The sequence below is a fragment of the Sebastes fasciatus genome, chromosome 19 (genome assembly GCF_043250625.1).
Source record: "Sebastes fasciatus isolate fSebFas1 chromosome 19, fSebFas1.pri, whole genome shotgun sequence".
NCBI lineage: Eukaryota > Metazoa > Chordata > Actinopteri > Perciformes > Sebastidae > Sebastes > Sebastes fasciatus.
The window spans coordinates 5,886,862-5,908,695 of NC_133813.1; the positions used below are offsets into that span (position 1 = coordinate 5,886,862).

General features: G+C 39.5%; 2 protein-coding genes across 4 annotated transcripts in view; both read right to left on the reverse strand.

The window, feature by feature from the left end:
• tln1 (talin 1) overlaps positions 1–7,263 on the reverse strand; it is a 56,447-nt gene extending 49,184 nt beyond the window's left edge. For both annotated transcript variants that reach the window (XM_074618372.1, XM_074618371.1), the window contains exon 1: positions 7,078–7,263. The gene's annotated coding sequence lies outside the window, so the exon portion shown is untranslated. The remainder of the gene's footprint in view (positions 1–7,077) is intronic.
• A 3,660-nt stretch (positions 7,264–10,923) lies between these two features.
• On the reverse strand, positions 10,924–20,642 carry hmgcs1 (3-hydroxy-3-methylglutaryl-CoA synthase 1 (soluble)). 2 transcript variants are annotated; one of them, XM_074618383.1, is made up of 10 exons: positions 20,527–20,642; positions 17,340–17,788; positions 16,913–17,038; positions 16,569–16,733; positions 15,427–15,595; positions 15,002–15,172; positions 14,718–14,824; positions 14,149–14,274; positions 13,637–13,794; positions 10,924–13,196 (listed from the first exon to the last, which is right to left on the reverse strand). In XM_074618383.1, the coding sequence occupies exons 2-10, from the start codon at positions 17,785–17,787 to the stop codon at positions 13,119–13,121; spliced, it is 1,548 nt and encodes a 515-aa protein (XP_074474484.1). In that variant the 5' UTR covers position 17,788; positions 20,527–20,642; the 3' UTR covers positions 10,924–13,118. The 2 variants fall into 2 exon arrangements, with proteins under 2 accessions (XP_074474484.1, XP_074474485.1); XM_074618384.1 differs by lacking the exon at positions 20,527–20,642 and adding an exon at positions 19,136–19,248.
• Positions 20,643–21,834: the final 1,192 nt, after the last annotated feature.

Here is a 21,834-nt window from a genome sequence, read left to right on the forward strand (position 1 = left end):
AGTTTCCTGAGGTAGGATATATATAAACCCTCTGAGACCCACAATAGACCAGTTTATGTCTTTTTTAGGGGGGTTCAGGTTTTTTTTAGGGGGAGATAGCAGGTCAACAGTAGATGTCACATAGAAGTGGTGTACATCATATGAAAGCTGGGAACCTAAAGATTAATTTGAGATGCAGCTCAGTACTGTGTGTCAAGTTGTTCTAGTCGTAAATCAGAAATAAACATGCATTAATTAATTAATTAATTACTTAAAATGAATTGTAAAAGTGTATAAGGGTTTAGAACATTATGATCAGAGTATATGATTTCCATTCCCATGCTATATTAACCATTTCTTTCCACTGGAGAATTGATAAAAATGATCAATAATCCCTCCAAAATACCACATTAACCCATCAAGACCTTGAGGAACACCACAGAAAAAAACATGCTGTGATTTGGTATCAAAAACTTTTGACATTTGGAGATTTCTGCAAGAACTGCATTTTTCGGCGATTGGATGGCGAGCACTCCTGTTGTGGACACTGCTCAGAAACCCCCTTATTGTCAATCTAGCTAGGAAAGCCATCCATCCTCTGCATGAAAAAAAACTGCATCTCACACAATCTGTGAAATTACACGTGCAGCCACAATGACTGAGATTTATAAAACAGAATATGGCATACGTGCGGCTTTATAAATAAGAATGCGTACACACACAGGTTTAGTCTGAAATCTACACACAGGTCTCATGCATCTGGCCAAAGGTCTTCCGGTATCCTTTAAATTAGGTACTACTGCTAGGCTACATATTTAGCTGGCCAACATGAACAGCGACCAGACTCTATAGCTGCTCTGCTGCCTCCAGCCCTGCAGAGGAATTCAACTGTGCATTCCTCTGGAATACCAGCATCAGAGCATAGAGACAGAGGGAAGAGAGAAGAGAGGCTTTATTCAGCCTTACAGTGTGTCACTGGCAGCCAACACAAGAACTAAATGCAGCCAATCCCAGCGGAGTAGAGGAATGTGAAGACGAAGAAATCTCTTCTCAGATCTCATCTACAATTTGAGACCATTTTCAACTCCAAGGAAGTCAACTACAAACAAGGTTGTTTGGAAAATACATTATATATGCCATTTCCTGTATTTATTTACATGTAATTAACCCCCTGAAACCCACACCACCCCGACTGACTTTAATGTCTTTCAGAGGCTCTAGTAGGTTCAGTTCTAGAGCTACAGATATCATGTGAAACTAGAAAACATAAAGAATCCTTTGGTACCAACCATGTCATGCTAACTTGTTTGGAAAGAGGCTAAATATCTCTCCCAATTTGGCCTAAATTTTAGCGAGGAAACACTGGCATGGCCATTTTCAAAGGGGTCCCTTGACCTCTGACCTCCAGATATGTGAATGAAAATGGGTTCTATGGGTACCCACGAGTCTCCCCTTTACAGTCATGCCCACTTTATGATAATCACATGCAGTTTTTTTTCATGCAGTATAAATGTGTTATTTTCACCTATTCTAAAATAATGTGTTTGAATATTTCTACATACTGGGGTCCCTAAACAGTCTTGGAGTTACATAAATTGGGTATCACTGTAAAGATGAGACTCTTGTGGATCCAATGAGCCCAACTGTATTCATGTGTGATGATGTTAGTCCCCATAGTAGACATTTCATTGTAGCGAGACCATTTTTTTAAATTTTACCTCTGTATAAAATGACCTGTGGTGACCTCTAGGATAATCACATCCTCATGAAACTTTAAAGCCACAAACTAGAGACCTAGAGCATTCAGAGGATGGATTTTCTAGCTAGATTGACAACAAGGGGGTTTCTGAGCAATTTACACAACAGAAGTGCTCGCCATCTAATCACCGATTAATGCAATTCTTGCAGAAATCTCGAAATGTCAAAAGTTTTTGAAACCAAATCACAGCATGGCTTTTTCTATGGTGTTCCTCAAGGTCTTGGTGTCTTAATGTGGTATTTTGGAGGGATTATTGATCATTTTTATCAATTCTCCAGTGGTAAAAAATGGTTAAATTTAGCACCAAATCTGTGTGACAAATGGTATCAACCCAAAAATTGCCGCACTTGAACTTGACACTCAGTGCTGAGCAGCATCTCAAATTAATCTTCAGGTTCTCAGCTTTCAGATGATGTACACCACTTCTATGTGACATCTACTGTTGACCTGCTATCTCCCCCTAAATACTTCCTGTACCCCCCTAAAAAAAGACAAAAACGGGTCTATTGTGGGTTTCAGAGGGTTAATGAAACACTGACATGAAATTGGTTATTGTACTTTATATAGCATTTCTTAGTCTTTCAATAAACTGCCAGGAGAGTGGGTTTCTTTCCTCCATCTTTGACAGAAGTGCCAGCTCAGTGCCAGGCTGCAAAGACACACCTTGCTGAGTGATGCCTAACAAAGTTCTGCAGAAAAGCTTGTGCAGAGCTTCGGCAGAGCCGCAGAGATGGTTTGCGGAGCTCGCAGGGAGCTGCAGAGATAAACCGTGCACCTCCTGAAAAATGGGAGTACGCTCCAGGCACTGCGGACGCCGCAGAAGTTTGATTGGACATCAGAGCAATGGAGTTGTGTTGGGCCAAACTATACGGAACTATTGAATCACGCCTATCAAATAAATCAAAGACCACCTCACGTAGCATTTGAAAACTCGGGAACTAGCGGAAGTATACTAGTGATTACGTCCATTTTTCAAAATAAGGTGTTAACAAAGGGAACTATATATACAGCATAAATCTATGGAAATAAGAAGTTACTTCACCAGAAGTATAAAACATTACATGTCCCTTATAAGTTAAAAAGAAAATACCACTAATTTGTGAGGGAATGTCTTTATTCTTTGATTTTTGGGTTGCTGGAAAAACAAATGTATAAATAATGCCTGACAATGACTTCAGGACATCTCTGACTACATACATGCTGAAAATAAAACATTTTTACTGTATTCATTTAGACATTTTCCAAAGTAAAAGTCCCTTGAAGTGTATGATTCAACTTTTTCCCATGGTAAATTAACAAAAATTCCCAAATTCATCAAAATGAATCCCCAGGATTTAAGTGCACATATCGTCTCACAACATCTCTGTGAGTAAAATAATCAGTTCAAGGATCAAAACCACTGAATCTAATTTCTCCAAACAACCCTTAACTGCTTCATAAAGAGCTGCTGTGCGAGCTGCTTTAATCCCAGGAGAGTTCTCACTGGTCTGACTGAACTCGCCAGGCATCAGACACAAGCTTAAGTCTAAAACAAATCATTTCTTGTGCTGGAGGAGTGGCAGCACATGTTGTCTTGACCAAATATGGCTGAGTGAAAACACTACAGTCCGGTCTCTGCAGCACGCTGGAATGAAAAGCAGGTTTCCTTAACGGGTGTGAGGCTGGGCCGTGACACAACACACTGACATCTATCCAACACAGCTCTCACTCTATAGGCTGCTGGATATTTGTGTCGCTGATTAGGAGTCTGGTTTCTAAAGCTGTTCAGCCTCCTGGTCCGACTGAATGAAACACTCATTTCAGGCCGTTCTTTACATTCCCAGTATTCACTTCAAACCTGATTGCAGCTGTTTTGAGTTGCAGGAAAAGTTCAGCCTGACTGTCAAACACGACTAAATAATTATTCAACATATTCCAATATGTTTGTCGTTGATGAGACAATGTGCTATTTGATAAGTTCTTAACAGTTTGTGCAGCAGGGGGAGCTATAGAAGACCACTGAGGTCATTGAAATGAAGGGGTTCCTGCCATTGGGAGAACGAATGTGCTCAGCAAACCGCAGTCTGTGATTTGGACTGTGTTTGACCTGACTGTGTCCAAAATCATTCTCTCATTCACTACTCCCCAGTCACCAGTAAGTGTAGGGGTACTGGTGAGTTGGACTGGCGTGACCGGAGGAGCACTGAGCGCGCTGCAGGTTGATCAATACAGAATTCCTGAGAGCCTTATTCCATAATATTCTGAATTGTCACCTGCCGCCTGAATTTAGTGTTTTCTTAAACATAAATAATAAAATTGTTCTACCGCTGACACTGTATTTAACTGAGGAGGAGGAGCGCTCTTGTTGCGTCCCTGTGTGTGTAACAAGCAGGGTGTACGCGTGTTGTGAACCTGCCTGTGTAGATGCATCTTACTATTTGAATAATGCACCCTTTAAATAGCAGGAAAGTAGACCAGGTTTGTTGTGTCAATGGTGCGATCGCTTTCTGCAGCCTCAAGATAGCAAAGCTCCAACAAAGCGCCTGACCACACCTCATTTTAAGATGCCCATGGGCTCACAGATGGGCGCAAGTACATTTGCTACTTACACAACGTGGGCGCTGGGCGTGAAAATGACAACTGCGTCATGGTACGTTACGCTACGCTACGAGAATGCATTGCAAGGCTGCTTACAAAGACAATGAATGGGAGGCGTGGAAAGGACGGAGCCTGTGGACACGTACTTTCAGTCTGAAACTAGCAATGACAGTTGCGCTGCTATGTGCCTATCATGTAAGATAGATACAAATGAGGCTATATGTGGTGTATATACATATATACAGTAGGGCTGGGACGATACACCTATCTCCCGATTTGATACTATCATGATATTTGGGTGCCGATTGTTGCGATTTTTAAGTATTGCTCTTCGTTATTACGATTTATTGTTGTTATTTTTTTAACACTAGACCATGGGAAAAAAAGTTGAATCATATACTTAGGGACTTTTACTTTGGAAAATATCTAAATGAATACAGTAAGAATGTTTGATTTCCAGCAACCCCAAAAATCAAAGAATAAAGACATTTCCCTCACAAATTAGTGGTATGTTCTTTTTAATTTATAAAAGGGACATGGAATTTTTTCTACTTCTGGTGAATATAATCCAATCAATTGTATTTCCATATAAGTATTATACAGATTGCAGTTAAAGCTGAAGTAGGCGAGATTGGAGCAAATATGATTTTAAAAAGTTATTTTCATAAAACGGTCGCTATATCCTGACAGTAGTACATGAAACAGGTAACCTGAAAAAAAACATGTGCCTCTGTGTCCTCTGGTGCTCCTAACAGCATCTGCAAGATTTCACAGACCGGAAGAAAACAAGCAGTAAGAGCTGATGTGAGGTCTGCTGTCCAGCTGCTGTCTATGAGAGCCGGCTGTAAATCACTCGCAAACTCCGACCAAACGGTCAAACTAGGCAGCGCTGATCAAATATGAATCAATATTATGTTACGTTAATGCCTATTTCTCTCCTCAGATGTTTTCAGAATCATCTTGTAGTGCACGGTTTAGCTGTAAAATGAGAAAGTTTGTGACGCGGCCGCCATTGTGAAATTTGGTGAAGGAACGCCAAGTTCCAGTCACATGACCGGAGCACAGCCAATAGGAACGCTCTCTCTCAATGAACTGACCTGTGATTGGTCAAAGTCTCCCGTCAGGGGCTAGATTTTTTAAAACCGGAAAACAGAGCCATTAGGAGGTGCAGAAGTCTCTCACAACACTTGAATTACAATATGCTGAAAGGTTATTATGGAATTTTTGCCCAATGATGCCAAAAATATACTGCCTACTGCTATTTTAAGGTGCTAGGATAGACATAGTGATGAATAACAGTTAAGTATAAGTTGCATACTGATGAAATATTCTATAAAAAATGTTGTATAAAAGTATTATAAAGAATAAATTATCATGCAGTCCAAACTGCTATGAGGCCTCACAGAACCCTCCCGTACCAGGCTCACTGAGGTTTTTTGGCATGTTTTCAAAAACTAAACCTGCCTCATATAGTACTACTACTGACACGAGTTTACGGCTCTCAAAGTAAGCAAACATGTCTCCATGCAAATTCCTCGGCCCTGTCGCACACCACATCACAGTGGTGTAAGAATTTACACCCGGAGGCTACATTTTCTTTTCTTGCTTGTCTGCTATATAACACGCCCAGCAGCAGCAGCTCCAGCTTTGTTAAACCAGAACTAAAAAACAAATGATAGCAGGTCAACAGGTCAGCTTGTTTGAAACACTGATTACAATTAGAAGCTGTAATGTCTATACCAGGGGTCTGCAACCTGCGGCTCTGGAGCTCTCGAGACTTGAGTTTTTTTGTTTACATTTTCATTTTTATTTCTCATTGTCTATGGTACGTATTATGAGAATAAAGTCATAATATTATAAAGTAGTAATTTTACGTGTTTTTTTACGTAAAGTTATGACTTTTTTCTCGTAAAGTTATGACTTTATTCTCGTGAAGTTATGACTTTATTCTCGTAATATTACGACTTTTTTCTCGTTAACTTCTGACTTTATTCTCATAATATTACGACTTTTTTCTCGTAAAGTTCTGACTTTATTCTCATAATATTACGACTTTTTTTCTCGTAAACTTCTGACTTTATTCTCATAATATTACAACTTTTTTTCTCTTAAACTTCTGACTTTTTTCATCTTAATATTATGACTTTATTCTGAAAATCTCAGCTTTCTTTTCCCTCAATGTGGCCCTAATACTCACACAATACATTTGCACTTGGGCCCTCACTGCATTAGACTTATATACTATATACTTAGACTATAAACTGTCATCACAATGCTCAAATGTTTTTGTCTAAAATGTCTCTTTTGATAGTAAAGCTTGCTGACCCCTGGTCTATACTTGTAGGTCAGTACAGTGTTAGAGGTTAGAGGTGCTCCTTTAAAAATAGGGAACTTTGACAGAGCAACATCATTGTGCCAGAAATACCAAAACGCCCTGACTTCTTCTTCTTCTACGGAAACTCTCCTGCATGTTTCTTGATGGTGCTATGTGCTAGCCAGCCTACAGGACCTTCAGTCTGTCTGTCTGTCTGTCGCTTGTAATGTATCGTTTCCTCTCTCTGTCGGTCATCGAACGTTATGTTGCAACATTGTTGCTTCTCTCTTCATTACCAGGCCTCTCTGTCTTGCTGCCAAAGGGACTTTTAGTTACTTTTCTCTCGCTTCCACATCGAGTCTCTTCTGCTGACGTCAAGGACTTTCTTCTTCCTCGACTGACTGACTGGTGGAAACTTTTCAAACTGTTTCATAAAACAATAACTGACCTGCTGAGTGTGTGAATCCTTCTCCCTCCAACGGCCCAACCAGGAATAGTTGAAGGTAGTTAGACCTTGTTTTCGGTTATTCCACAACAACACTTACTGTTTTAGTTAAAAAAGAAGGGGGAAAGTCAGATAGCGACTTGTTTCTGGGCTCCCCTCCCTATCCGCTCTCTTTCTCGGCAGAGCTGCTGCTGCTGCTGCTTTAACTCCACCCTGGTGGGGCGGTGGCGCACTTCTCTCTCTGTGGAGGTCTGACTTACTGTACTGCTGGCTGCTCTGAGCCACTACTGGCACTATAAGACAATATGTAATAATATGATATATTCAAACAACAGTTAAAGCTTCTTCTTTTTTGGCATCATTGGGCAAAAATTCCATAATAACTGTTCAACATATTGTAATTCAAGTGTTCTGTGAAAAAACTAGACTTCTGCGCCTCAAGAGAATTTGACCAATCACAGGTCATTTCAGAGAGAGAGAGAGAGAGATTGTTCCTATTGGCTGTGCTCCAGCTGGTGGGCTGTGCTTGGTATTTCCTCAACTGATCTCAATATCACAAACGATCTCATTTTTACAGCTAAAAAAAATAAATAAATAAATAAGTCTGAGACATAGGTTTTATGAGAAAAAAAGTAATATTATGAGAATAAAGTCATACGTTTACGAGAAAAGAAGTTGTAATATTCTGAGAATAAAGTCAGAAGTTTACGAGAAAAAAGGCGTAATATTATGAGAATAAAGTCAGAAGTTTACAAGGATAAAGTTGTAATATTATGAGAATAAAGTCATACATTTAAGAGAAAAAAGTCGTAGTATTATGAGAATAAAGTCATAATATTATAAAGTAGTAATTTTACGTGTTATTTTAGAGGGGAAATAGAGCAGCGTGCCGCCTGCGTGAAAGTGGAGCATCTTGTGAAGTTATGCTTTAGTATAAGTTTCACAAATAACAAAATACTTAATCTTTTATCAAAACAGCTCCACATTATCATCAGTATCAGGACCTGGAAAAGATTGTGCAAGAAACTGTGTTTATTCGGAAGAAAGAACAACACGGACCTGATGGGGTAATTGCCTCTTTTGTGGAGGAGAAAATTACTTTTTTTCTCGTAGAGTTCTGACTTTATTCTCGTAATATTATAACATTTTCTCGTAAAGTTCTGACTTTATTCTCGGAATATTAGGACTTTTTTTCTTGAAATAGTCTGACTTTATTTTCATTAAATTACGACTTTATTCTCGAAATCTCCAAATTTTTTCCCATCAATGTGGCCCTAATACTACATTGTAAAACAGTACACTACAAGATGATTCTGAAAACATTTGAGGTGAGAAATAGGCATTACAGTAACAGAATATTGATTCTTTTTTGATCAGCGCTGCCTAGTTTAACTGTTTGGTTGGCGTTCGTGAGTTATTGACAGCTGCTCAGAGACGGCAAGGCTCCAGCTCGACTCTGATTGGTTGTTATCCTCCGGTCTGTCAAATCTTGCAGATGCCATTAGGAGCACCGGAGGACACAGAGGAACATGATTTTTTTTTAAAGATTATCTGTCTCATGCACTACTGTCAGGATATAGTGACTGTTAAAATAACTTTAATAACTTTTTTTTAATATTTGCTCAATTTCTACCCCCTGCAGCTTTAAGTACTCTGATGATACAACTGGAAGTGCAGTGAGGGGGGCACTAGGACCATGAAGAGGCATTAGCCAATCAGGTGAGTGCAGCAGGTGTGAAGACTGCAGGCTGCCTCCACACCTTCACACCCACACACTATGGTGCGTGGGTGTGGGTATGGTGCTCTCTATAATGGTGAGAAGACTGTTGCTCTGGTAACCAAACCTGTGGGTGCAAACTAGCTATTTAATAAAACTCTGTTAATTGAAGCCACTGTGTCCTAGTTCAACTATTATTTAGGTTGCTTAACTGAGAATAAAGTCTCTTCTACAGTCATGATGATCTGTGGATTCTAGAAACTTTGACCCGTCTTCTTCTCTTAATCCCAAAGGATCTTATGTAACCACTGGGGATCCTGCTGAACGGCACCACAAGTTAAGAGTGTCCTCTCCAGAGAAGGCTCAGGGCCGATGGACTTGAAGAGGTCACCAGTGTGTTCACACGGCCCTGAGTGCATGAGGGCACATCACATGTTACCTGGGTAGTTTACAGTAGTAAATGTGTGGGTGGTAAGGTGAAGTCTCTTCTGCAAAATACACAATAGTTTCTTTCTTTTCATGTGGGTTTGTTTATAATTTCCTCTATAATCTTCTGGCTTTGGCCATGGGGGGGGATGATGTTGCAAGTAAGCGATATGGTTGTGTGTCTCATTGTTAATTATTTGGAAACTGAACATATCATAGGAACACAATTACTTCAAACTCAGTAGTATGCAAAGACATGACAGTGGCAAAACATGGATTACAATTAAAGCCATAAAAATAATCCTCCACACACCACGCAAGTTGTGTCCATTTATTTATACACACTGTCTGGATACAATTCATCTGATGAGACATCCATTCATTCATATATATCTACATAAATAATCCTAGTTTGTACTGTGCATTACCATCAACATGGGTAGAGATCACATGACCTCTGAGTCGAGCAGAAACATCTGCAGGAACACAGACGTAGTGTTCCAGTCAGTGTATTTGTGATGCTCCAGAGGAACCACCTCTTGACTTACTGTACAATTAAGAACCGATATCTGTACATTATTAGAAGAAAAGCGTTGCATGCTTATTGTAAGGCTTTTCATGTCAACCTTGACATCAACTGACTCCTCTGATCCCTGATCTGTGTGCAGCTCTTTGGAGCCAGTGCAACCATCAACACTAGTTTAGTTTAAGGCTGATGCTTTCTCTGAGCTCCATCTCTTTTCAACATTTGGTTTCTTGTTGCTGACAGAAAAAATAATAATCATAAATCAATGATAAACAGGAAAAATAACAATTTGAGACACAGAGAACAAAACAAGAATTTACTGACAGAAGATATTCTTGAAGTTGCATTTCAGTCTCCTGACCGAGAACTTAATAAATTACAGCCCTTTGACATTAAGGCTTTTAGTGTGAATGAAACACAGCAGCTGTTAGTGTTTGACTGGTGTCTCTCCTTATTCCACCAACTGTTTGATATAGTGTCTACCCTTGAAGGTGCAATCTGACTGAGTGAGCAGCTCTGTATATCAGCTGGAGATGCTGCCTCAACTATCCATCAACCTCCTCTGCTCTCCGTTTGGTCCGTGAACCCGGAGCAAATATTCGTAGGAGCCTATAAGATGCCTCGCTGCTCAGCATCTAGTCAGTTCATACAGGAATGAAACACACAGACCAAACAGTTGTTTTTAGAGGTAGTGAGTCAACGTCAGGGTCATTCTGCATTACACACAGAGGTGTTTAATATTCAGTCTGGCCTCACTGATATAAATGCAGTGAACAAAATATTAGAAACATCAGCAGCAACACACAGCACCACTTAAACTGATGGGACCTTGATGGAGGTTGGATTTAATGGAGGGCTGCTGCTGCAGATGTGGACATTTACAGTGTTAACTTAACCGTTGTGCCTCACTTTAAAAACTCTGATGTCCTTAAGAGGACAAAAATGTCTGCATCAAAAAACTGCCATCAAATTATATTAATATTATTCTCCACTTTTAAGTTCAATCTTTTAACCATCATCAGTCCTGATGACCATAACTACCAAATATTCAGTATTTTAACCCTTTTAATGTTTGTTTACATAATGCCACTGTATAAAATATGTATATTTTCTCTATATTAATTTCTCTGGGGGATTTATTATATTTTAATTCACAGTATGTCAATGATTGGCAACAACATTGATTTGGATGCATTTTTATTTTTTGTGCAGTATCAGATTAAAAAAGAAAACTTGTTATCTTGGAGAGCAAGAATGTCCCCTTCCTAAAACTGCTATAAAAATACTATATATATTATTATTTTGCACTTTCACTGAGTTACATTGTTTTTTAACCACAGTCTAGGATATGTCAATGATTAGCAACAACATTGATTTGGATGCATTGCATCAAACACATAACATAGCAGCGATGCCTCTAGTGGACACCAGGAGAACAGCATGTTTCTGCCCCTACAGGGCAAACATGAGAACATGAGGCTCAATCTGGTGGTAAACAGTCCAATGTTGAAGCCGGGGCTGTCGAATAAAGAATGCATGATTTATGCTGTATAATTGTCCTGGGATCAAACATGGTAGTTTTAATGAGGAAATTTTTGTCCTCGAGAGCAGCGTTGGTATTTTTCAACCTGGATTTCAGAAGTGGTCGTCCCTATTAGTCAGTTAGACACAAACACATGAGAAAATAAAAGAGTCCATGTTGAAAACTACCAAAGTTCCCCTTTAAGGGTCTGTATTTTGGCTCATATGTTTATTATAGACTTATTATAGGAGTTGAGGTTGAACTTCAAAATATTTATGCCATATGCATTAACACACCCAACATGATTGAAAAATAAAAAAAGCCCAAAATGTCCCTGGTGATGCACAAGGGTTAAGTTGGGTAGACTTCTTGAACATTGCTATATTATACACAGCTCCCCATCTACTCATTGTATGTTTCCCAACATCATTCTTTTATGTTGTACCGTTGCTACTAAAAAAAGCCATATTTTGCCGATTGCACTTTAGGATGACACCGGTGCAACGTTTTTCGTTTTAGAAAAGTCTAAACCCACTGATGTTGTGGCTGCACTGTGTTCTACTTACTGGGCAACATTAGACATTAAGATGCAGCATGACTACTGCAGTCCATCATGTTGTAATGACAACATGTTTGGGTACATTCTCCACTATGATGAGCGGTTACTGTACATGTAGTGGTGGTGACACAAAGACTTGTGGCGTTGCAAAGTGGTGTGGAAAAACATTGGGCTGCGACTGATAATCGCATTCAATCTAATTAATCATCTAGTCTGTTAGTGAAAATGTAAAAAAAAAAAAGCCAATTTCTTCACCCTTGAGACAGTGAAACCCCAGAAAGTTTGGATTTTTGCTTGATAAAATTATCAATCAAATCATCGATCAATCAACTATTTGTTAAAATAGTTACAAAGTATTTTATAACACATGTGTCCTCAAGCGGTTTCTTTATATATAAGGTGAAGTAAAGCTGACGTAGAACAGCAGCAGCCACTCACTCAACGGGTTTAGACGTCTCATGGCAATAAAAGGCAAATAGAAAAACTAAAATGACAGTTCTGCATGAGGATCATCACCCCCTAGTGTGGGGTGGTTGACATCTTCTGTGTGGATGAATGTTTCCTACAGGTCGACATGTTGACTACGTCAGCTCAGCTACAGTAGTCAGTTTAAAGTGAGACTCCACCCGGTTAGTAGAGAGGGAGATTCTGGGTGGAGCAGCATGATGAACCTGTAGAGCCCTGTAGAAAAACTGACCACATCCTTTCATAGAAAACTGAGGTATTGAACACAAACAGCCGAGTTGGGGGGTGCAAGCTCACGCGCTGGGTTGCCGCGGTGGTGGCAGCAGCACTACTGTATTTTATACATTAACACAGTCGAGGCCCCTCAGTCACATTAATTATGTCCATTCCCTCTTCCTGTCACTGGCTGCCAGCTGCCAGGAGGAAGTCTGCTTATCAGCGACAATCCATGCAAACATCTGCCTGTGCTTCTCCCAAATATAAACTGTCCAGTTTTTTGCACGAATGCAAAAAGGAAATATGTACAAATGTTAACATTGAAATAAAGGATTGGTAAAACAAATGATTATTGTGATCAGTCTGTGGTCAAATATGGAGTTGACTGTCTGACAGGGGCATGATGGGAAGGCTGCAGGCAGTTGAGTAGTGTCTACAGCTGTCCACGGGTCTTTAATGACACGCTGCTCCAACCTAATTTAGTTGAATGTAGAATGATTTGGAAGGCGACACCGGCGTCTCTTACTAGCCTCCCTGACCTCTAGTGTTGTCTAGTTCTTACAGTTTCCAGACTGCTGGACCTCGACGCCTCTCAGAGGTAAGCTGAGCGCTCTCAGTTGCTGACTACAGCCTCGGGGCCGGCGGCGGCTGCGGGGATGCGAGGCATCTTCTTGGCTGGACTGGGGATGTGCTGGAAACAGAAAGCATCAGAAAATTAACTGGTGGTTCATAGAGCACTGAATGAGTTAAAATTAGGGTCAAATACATTTCTGATGTGCTGCTCCGTTATGAGCAGACATTCAGTATAATGTACATTTCCACAGTCGTGTCATGTTGCTCTCAGCTCCTCTTCTCTAACACAAAGACTGGGTTTATTTAGTAACATTAGCAGTCACTTCTACTTTGCTGTCACTGAGTCACCGTCAGTGAAACTCATCACCTCCGTCCTACAGAAGTGTCACATTAAAAGCCTTCTGGCAGCTCAAAGGGTATGATCACTCCTCTTTCTTGCAAGCTTTTAATTTGAAACAGCAGCAGGAAGTATTGACTTTCATTCATCAGTAACTTTAAGGGGAACACAAATGATTTCCCACATCAGAAACTTTGTCCTAACGTTTATTCGTCCTGTACCTCGGTGGCGGTGCTGTTGCGAACAACTTCCGGCTCTGCTGGCAGGTCATTGTCCAGAGATCTTCGGGCGTATTCCCTGCGGTGTTTGTCATCCACTCGTGTCAGGTACCATGTCCCCGGGAACAGATCCTCCACTGAGCCTCGAGGGACGTAGCTGGCTGCACGGACACATTGAAAAACAAAAATGGGATCAGAGATGCAGGATTCTTAATATTAAGCATGGATGCACCGATCCGACTTTTTCAGTCCCGATACCGATAGCAATACCTGGGCTTTGGGTATCGGCCGATACGGAGTACCGATCTGATACCAGTGTTTAATTAGTAAGCTGTATGCCTCACTGTGTGGAAGTGACTGGACTTCAATAGGCAACAAGTTTTTGGCATCATTGGGCAAAAATTCCATAATAACCTTTCAGCATATTGCAATTCAAGTGTTCTGAGAGAAAACTAAACCAAGTCAAAGGTCTCCCTCTGAATCAGACAGGAGCAGCAGTTACGGCGGGGTCATACCTAAGTGATGCGTATCCTCTCTCAGCTTCATGTTCTCAGAGAAGACAGCAGGCGAGACCTTGATCCTGGAGTCGAGTCTGACCTTCAGGTCACTCAGGCTGGACACAAGTTTGTCCAGACCGGATCCTGGAACAAACAGTCAACAAATCACATGTAAGAACACACCTTCCCTTTGTTTCTACAATTATATTATATTATATTATATAATATAAGGGCTGTCAATCGATTTTCGAATCAATTATTTTTTTGCATTTATTTTTAAATGTATTTATCCAGTATAAAATGTATGTACTTATTTCTGCATGATTTTGCCTTTCCCCTTATCTTTTCCCCCAAACTTATTTATTTCTGTATTATTTTCTTTATACATTTCTGCTTCATTATGCAAATGATAGCTTTAAAACTGAGCCCGCTACAACCTAAAAATCGCAAGTTGCGTTAAAGAAATTAGTGCCGTTATAACTAATTTAGGTTAACGCGTTAACTTTGACAGCCCTATATACTATACTAGACTATACGTTCTAATCTCATCCACATCACTCAACTGAACTGAACCGAGGCCGACTTACCGGGTGTGTGGTCCTGTGTGACTCTGAGAGAATACAGAGTAGCAGCAAATCCCGAACCATAGGAGAAAACCCCGATCCTCTGTCCTGCTATCTGTGACGATGTGTGTCTGCAACACAGATGCAACAAACATTCTCCTTACATACGACAACACCATCACTAATTCAATCAGCCGTGCCAGGATCTTTGAGAGGACTAAGTTCACAGTGACTTTGCTTAACAATGCACTCGAGATGATGATTAAATACAGTTGATGGATGAAAGAAAGTCAGGCACTGAGACATACTGTGCAATGACTGATGCCAGGCAGCCGTAGACAGAGGGGGTGTACATGTTTCCATTCTGGTTGGAGATCAGCAGTGAGGGCTTGGTCTTCTCCTCAAACAGATCTGCGCTGGCCTTCATAAAGGCCTTCTCCACATCCCGGTCAAAGTAGGTCTCTTCTGGTCGCACATCTCTGGAATTCAAACACACCCAAATGATCAGCAACGGAATCACCAAAGTGTTTCTTCCTGTTGTCATTAATGAAGAGCTGATCTTTGTAGAGTGACATCTACGGTTATTTGAGGCCATATTACAGTTATATATACTATATAATATACTACATTATATTATATTTACAGCAACAAGTCTACTCTTTTTAGTGCTTTATACAAGAGGATTGTTTTAGAAGACCCTGTCTCCTGCCCAGCTGCTTTATTCAAAGTGTACCTGAAGGCATCGAGGCCTGCGAAGGGTCCCGTGTCAGTGTTGGGGCTGGGGTCGCTCAGAAAGTCATTCAGCATCAGTCTCGCCAACGACTTCTGCACCAGCTTGCAATACGGAGAATGGAAGACGAGATGGCCAAAGTCGTCCAAGTTGAAACGCTTCTCTGAACCGTCTGTCAAGAAGAAGACGAATGATTAGACTCCTCTTTACCTTTTGCCTGCTTGTAACACACTGGATTCCAATCCAGTGACACAGTTGGAAAGAGCAATGAGAACACTTTTCACCCAAATACCAACACTTGCTCTGCTTTATCTCTTAAACCCCTTTCGTCTTGTTGCACCTCCCCTCCCACGTCTGCACCGTGCACACTGCGCTAGCTAGGTACAAAATACGGTAACACTTCATTTTACGGGTCAGCAAATTTCAGAGTAGAGTTGGAAACGTTCATAACGTGTCTTTAATAGCCTCATGTTCTTTACTGTACGTGTTGACACATCAGGTTAAAGGCTCATCTCATTAAACTACTTTATGTTCAGTGAACTTAGGGTCAACTTCTTAGCACCGCAAGCAGGTAACGTCCTAAACCCTCTTAACTAATCAGGCCATTATCACACCAGTCCCTCCACATGCAGAAAGGTACTCTGACTATCACATACAACAGGTAAAGAAGAAGTTACAGTCAACTGTAATAATACAACTGCTCTTATTATGTAGCAGTATGATGGTTTTCCTGCTGGAACGTTAGATCTGTATTTGTAGGTGTTCAGATGTATGATCTTTAACATGGAGCAGTAATAAAATTGAATGAGTTACTAATGACGATTTCCACCGCATGGTAAGGCTTGGATTAACTCAATTTTGGTACCACGTACTTTTCTCAATTTCGTTTTCCACTGAAGACACAGTAGTAGCTATGAACGCAGAATTCTTAGCTGTTCGTCACAGACAACCAAACAAACCTGCAATTGATGGTAGCTTGGCTATTTAAAAATGGCGAGTTTGTGCAGGATCTCTGATACCTCTGCACCTCTTGGGCTTGCGGTGTTGTACTTTTTCTAACTGTAAAAACTATATAAAACAAGCCTACATGGAACACTTAAATGGGGATCAGTCTATATGGACCATAAACAACAGTTTGAACCCACCTCTTTGCCACTGTGCGTGGATCTTGTTGCGATACACGGAGTAGCAGCGGTCCAAGGCACTCAGGTAGCACTCTATCGACAGCTTGCCGTCCACCACGGGATACTCTGACATCAGGTCTGGCTTGTAGAAGTCGTATGCATGCTGCATGTGGGTTCCTCGCAAACCTGCACAACAGATCAATTCAGCTCCTTCGATATGTAGTACTCCTATGTATGTATGACTGCACTATCTGCACTCCCATCTTTGTCTAGTAATCAGTAAACAGTTGCATGATGGGATTAGCTAAATAACAGTGGGGTCTTGTTGTAACAAATTGTGCACAACAAACAGTTCCTTAACTGACCTCGTTCAAAGGCCAGAGGAGCATTGGGCCCGACCAGCATGGCCACAGCACCGGCCCCTCCCGTAGGCCGGGCACTTCCTGTGGCGTAGACAGCAATGTCGCCCGCTACAACCAAAGCATAACGCCCTGCAGAAAGGAAACATGAGGAGAAGGGAAAAGCAGATTTTTATTAACCCATTGTATAGGAGTGTAACAAGTCATTTGTTGCAACGATTACGGCTGCTTAAATGCATCGATCTGCTAAAATGGTGTAATCTGATCAGTCAGGCTTTAGCAGTAATCACTACGAAACTCTTCATAATGATGCAACTGAATGAAAACTTCTACACTTCTGATATTTTATAGACTAAACAATTGAGCCATGAGTGGAAAACAAACTCTGTAATACCGAAAACACATCAATATTAACACAAGTTTGTTCCCTCACCATCCCATGAGCTGGACTCCACCCAGTTGACAGCATTGAAGAGTGCAGCTGTGCCTCCGTAGCAGGCGTTTGTGGTGTCAATGCCCTCCACATCTGTATTGCCAGAGTCCTCAAACAGCTGCATGATGACCGTCTTGACAGACTTGGACTTGTCGATGATGGTCTCAGTGCCGACCTCCAATCGACCCACGCTGTCATAGGACAGACCGTTCTTCTCCATCAACCTCTGGACGACCGTCAGGCACAAAGAGTTGATGTCCTCGCGGTCTGAGCAGAAGCCCATGCGAGCTTGGCCCAGGCCCACGGTGTATTTACCAGCTGCCACGCCATCTAACTGCTCAAGCTCGGCCTGGTCAACATACTGGGACGGGAAGTACAGTTCCAAGGCAATGATACCCACATCTTTGGGCCATGGTCCCAAGCAACTGATTGGGGCTGATCCTGGCATCCTGAATGGGATGAGAAGAGGTTTCATGTCAGCATATTAATCTGATACATTGGTAGTGTCGGAATACTACAACTTTGAAAAGTTTTCAGTAATTAACCAGGCTCAATCAATCAACCAAAGCTACATGTGCACAGCCCACAGCTTCCAAAACGTTAACAACTGTAATAACATTGTTAAGTAGGTCAAAGTGCATCCTGCTTACTCTGTTTGAATAATACCAGCCAATACTTACATCCATCCAGAGTGTAATTTTTTAAAATTTTTATTTTGGCCATTATTAGATAGTGTCAGTGATAGAGGTATTGTTCATTTTAATGCTTATTTATTCTATCCTTTTTAGTGCACTTACGGGAGCTGGGAGAAACAATATTTTGTTTCCTTCTGTGTATGCAAATACTCAGTGAAATGACAATAAAGTCAATCTTGAATCTTGATAGTTGTGAAAGGGGGAAAGAGAGGGGATGACATGCTGCAAAGGGCAACGTCCTGTAATAATCTTGCACATGTTGAAATTTGCACATCTACATTTGAACATTTACTACCTCAATTTTTTTTTTATTAAAGAACAAAACATTGTAACTTGCACACTTATAACTAATGTATATAGTATCTTGCACAGATTGCTAATGTATATAGTATGTTACTGCACACTTGCTAATGTATATAGAGGGTTATCCTATGTTTATAATTTAGATTTTTTATGATAGTTGTAGTAGTCAGGGATATTTATAGTGTATTCCAGTATTCTAGGATATATTTCTCTAGTGTTGACATGTACATTTTATGTACTGTTACTATGCATTGTCTGTATAAACTGCTGCAGTAACAATAACTTCCCAATTTGAGATCAATAGGAGTACATCTATCTATCTATCTATCTATCCATCCATGTATCCATCTATCTATCTATCTATCCATCCATGTATCCATCTATCTATCCATCCATCTATCTATCTATCTATCAATCAATCTATGGACTCAGCCTCAGGTAACCTTAGACACCAGTGTTGTTCCACTGTTAGCTTAGAGATCTCACAGCTAATGCTATTTAGCTAGGTTACAAGGTTACTGAGCAGCTAGCATGTCAGCTAAGATCATTGCACTACTTAATAGAAAGTCACTTATTGCCATATTATTATTGTATCTGCTTTACTTGACCTTTAAACACCAACCAAACGAACTACAACGCCGGTTGCGTTGCACACACACCACTAGCTAAGGTTACCAAAGAAGCTAACTACCTAGAAAAGCCATCAGAAGGAGCTTATCTGAACTAACGGCATTTAATGTTATGTCAAAACATGTGACAGCTAGCGAGCATTTATCTTATATTGAAGATGCCACGTACCTAAACAGCTACATAAAGCTGCAGTGTTGTTGTTGAGAGAGCAGATAAGAGAGAGGAGAGGAGAGCTAACTGGGTGAAAGGGCAACGACGGGATTTCCTGGAACTTTAATTCTGTAACCCGTTAGACTCTATCACACTGAATAGATTAGAAATAGAGAATAGAAAGCTTTATTGTCATCCTATTAAATACAACGAGATTCACAGTTGCCACTTCTGGTCTGTGCTTTTAAAACAAATACTTGACAAAGACTAAACGAGGCAGATAAAACATAACAGGTAAAACACACACAGTTATGAAGAAAATAAAACAGGTAAAGTAGATGTAATAAATATAAACAGAAGTGTTACACGAGAGGAATAAAATATAAAAATAGATGTAATGTAAACAGAGATAATTTACACTTGTAAAATAGGTAGGGTAGATGTAATAAATAAATAGAAACAGAAGTGTTACACTAGAGGTATAAAATATAAAATATATGTAATGTAAACAGAGATAACTGCACTTGTAAGATAGGTAGAGTAGATGTAATAAAGAAAATGTGATGGAACACTTATGAAACAATGACTGGTTTGTTACTTAAATGAATGTGACAATGGTTTTCATTTAGTTGATTAAAATTCCCTATGGCAGGACACAGGAATTTGCTGGGTCATAATACAGAGGAACAAGCATATTATTATTATACATATAATTATTATATATTTTTAAAAGATTTTAAAACATATTTGACTATGATTGAAAACTTACAACTAAAAAACTTAATGTTTTAACCTTTACAGTATTTAATCAAATTATAATATTTTTGTAGATTGTTTTTATGCTACTTCTTTTTGGTTTTATTTACAGAAAAAACGTATAATATAAAAATATATCATACTAATAAAATTTGATATATTACTCCACTTTTAACAATCCCAGTTTTTTGGCAGATGAAATTTACATAATTAATTTGATTAATGTCTTTGCAAAATGTTATATACATAAAATAATATGGCTTTAAACAATACCCTGATTTTATACTTTAAGGATACTGATTTTAAAGCATGATGATGCCAGCCAGTTAAGATTGTTTTGTCACACAGAAGGGGACACTTATGAAAGAATAGACTGGTTTGTTACCTAAAAGAATGTGACAATAGTTTTCATTTAGTTGATTAAAAATCACTATGGTAGGACACTGGAATTTGCTGGGTCATAATACAGAGAAACAGCATGATGATGCCAGCCAGTTAAGATTGTTACCCGGACACATATAACTGACGGACCAGAAATTAGCATCCCGAGCTAACAGGCTAATATCATCTAAAAACACGAATTAAACGCATTCAAAATTAGATTTTCTTGTGTGTCGTCTTTGGGATTAAGTTTATGAATTAGCAGACCTCACCTGTGTGTGTGAAGTTAACTCCAGAGATGATGAGAGTTGAAACCGTTACTCCAGTCAGTCCAGTCTGTGTGACGGCCACCGGCACAACTAGTGTATTTATATATGACGACAGCAGCACCTGGAGCTAACCGACCAATCACAGCTCAGAGATATCATGCGGCCGCAGATTTCTGACCAATCAGAATAGAGCATTCACAACCACGCGCCAAAGGCCGTATCTGCTTGGCCAATGGGGTGAGTTGTACGATGTCTGGTGAGAGAGAAGGAGCCAATCAGATTGCGAGAGTAAGTCCTGGCGCGGTGGACAGAGTGGGGCAGCGTTTCAAGATCAGAGCAGCGTGTCCATGGCAACATGTCATCCATTCATGCAGTCAGTGGGACATGCTTCCTGCCTTTTTATACTATGTGCAAACTTTTATGGGAAAAATAAGCCCAATAAAAATTAAATAATCTGTTTTTTTCTTAAGGATTTAATGTTTTGAGCTTTCCAGTATTTAATAAAATTATAATATTTTTGTAGATTGTTTTTATGCTACTTCTTTTTGGTTTTATTTACAGAAAAAACTTCTCAAAACATTTTGAAAAACATATTATGCTAATGAAGTTTGAGATATTACACACTTTTAATAATCCCAGTTTTTTGGCAGATGAAATTTACATAATTTTCATTGACTAAGCTACTGGAGTTACCCTGCACTATACTCATTTTTAACAGTCTCTTCTGCACTTTTTAATAGTTTTGTATCACAGTTGTTACCCTGCATTATATTCAGTTTTAACAGTTTTCTTCATCTCCTTGTGTTTTTATATCTGGTATATTTTTTTGAACTTTGTACTTTGCACTACTAACTTTTTTACTGCCTTTTTACTAACATGTTTTGCACTATGGAACTGGGATGCTGGAAACTTGAATTTCCCTCGGGATCAATAAAGTTGGTATCTATCTATCTATCTATCTATCTATCTATCTAATTCATTTGATTAATATTTTAGCAAAATATTACATAAAATGATATGGCTTAAAACAATACCCTCACTTTATATTTTTTAAAAGATACTGATTTTAAAACATATTTGACTATGTTTGAAAACTTAAAACTCAAAAATTCTAAATTGGAAAAAACTATTAGATTGTTTAGATATTTAAAATGTATTACAATTGCTTAACAGACCCAGATTGATTTGTTTTTATTCATCTTTTCCTTTTCCTTATATTTTATTTTTATACTGTAAAATATATTTGCAGAATTCTTTGTAATGAAAAATCGGAATATGTTTTTATAACTATTGAACTTTTGAATTAAGGTA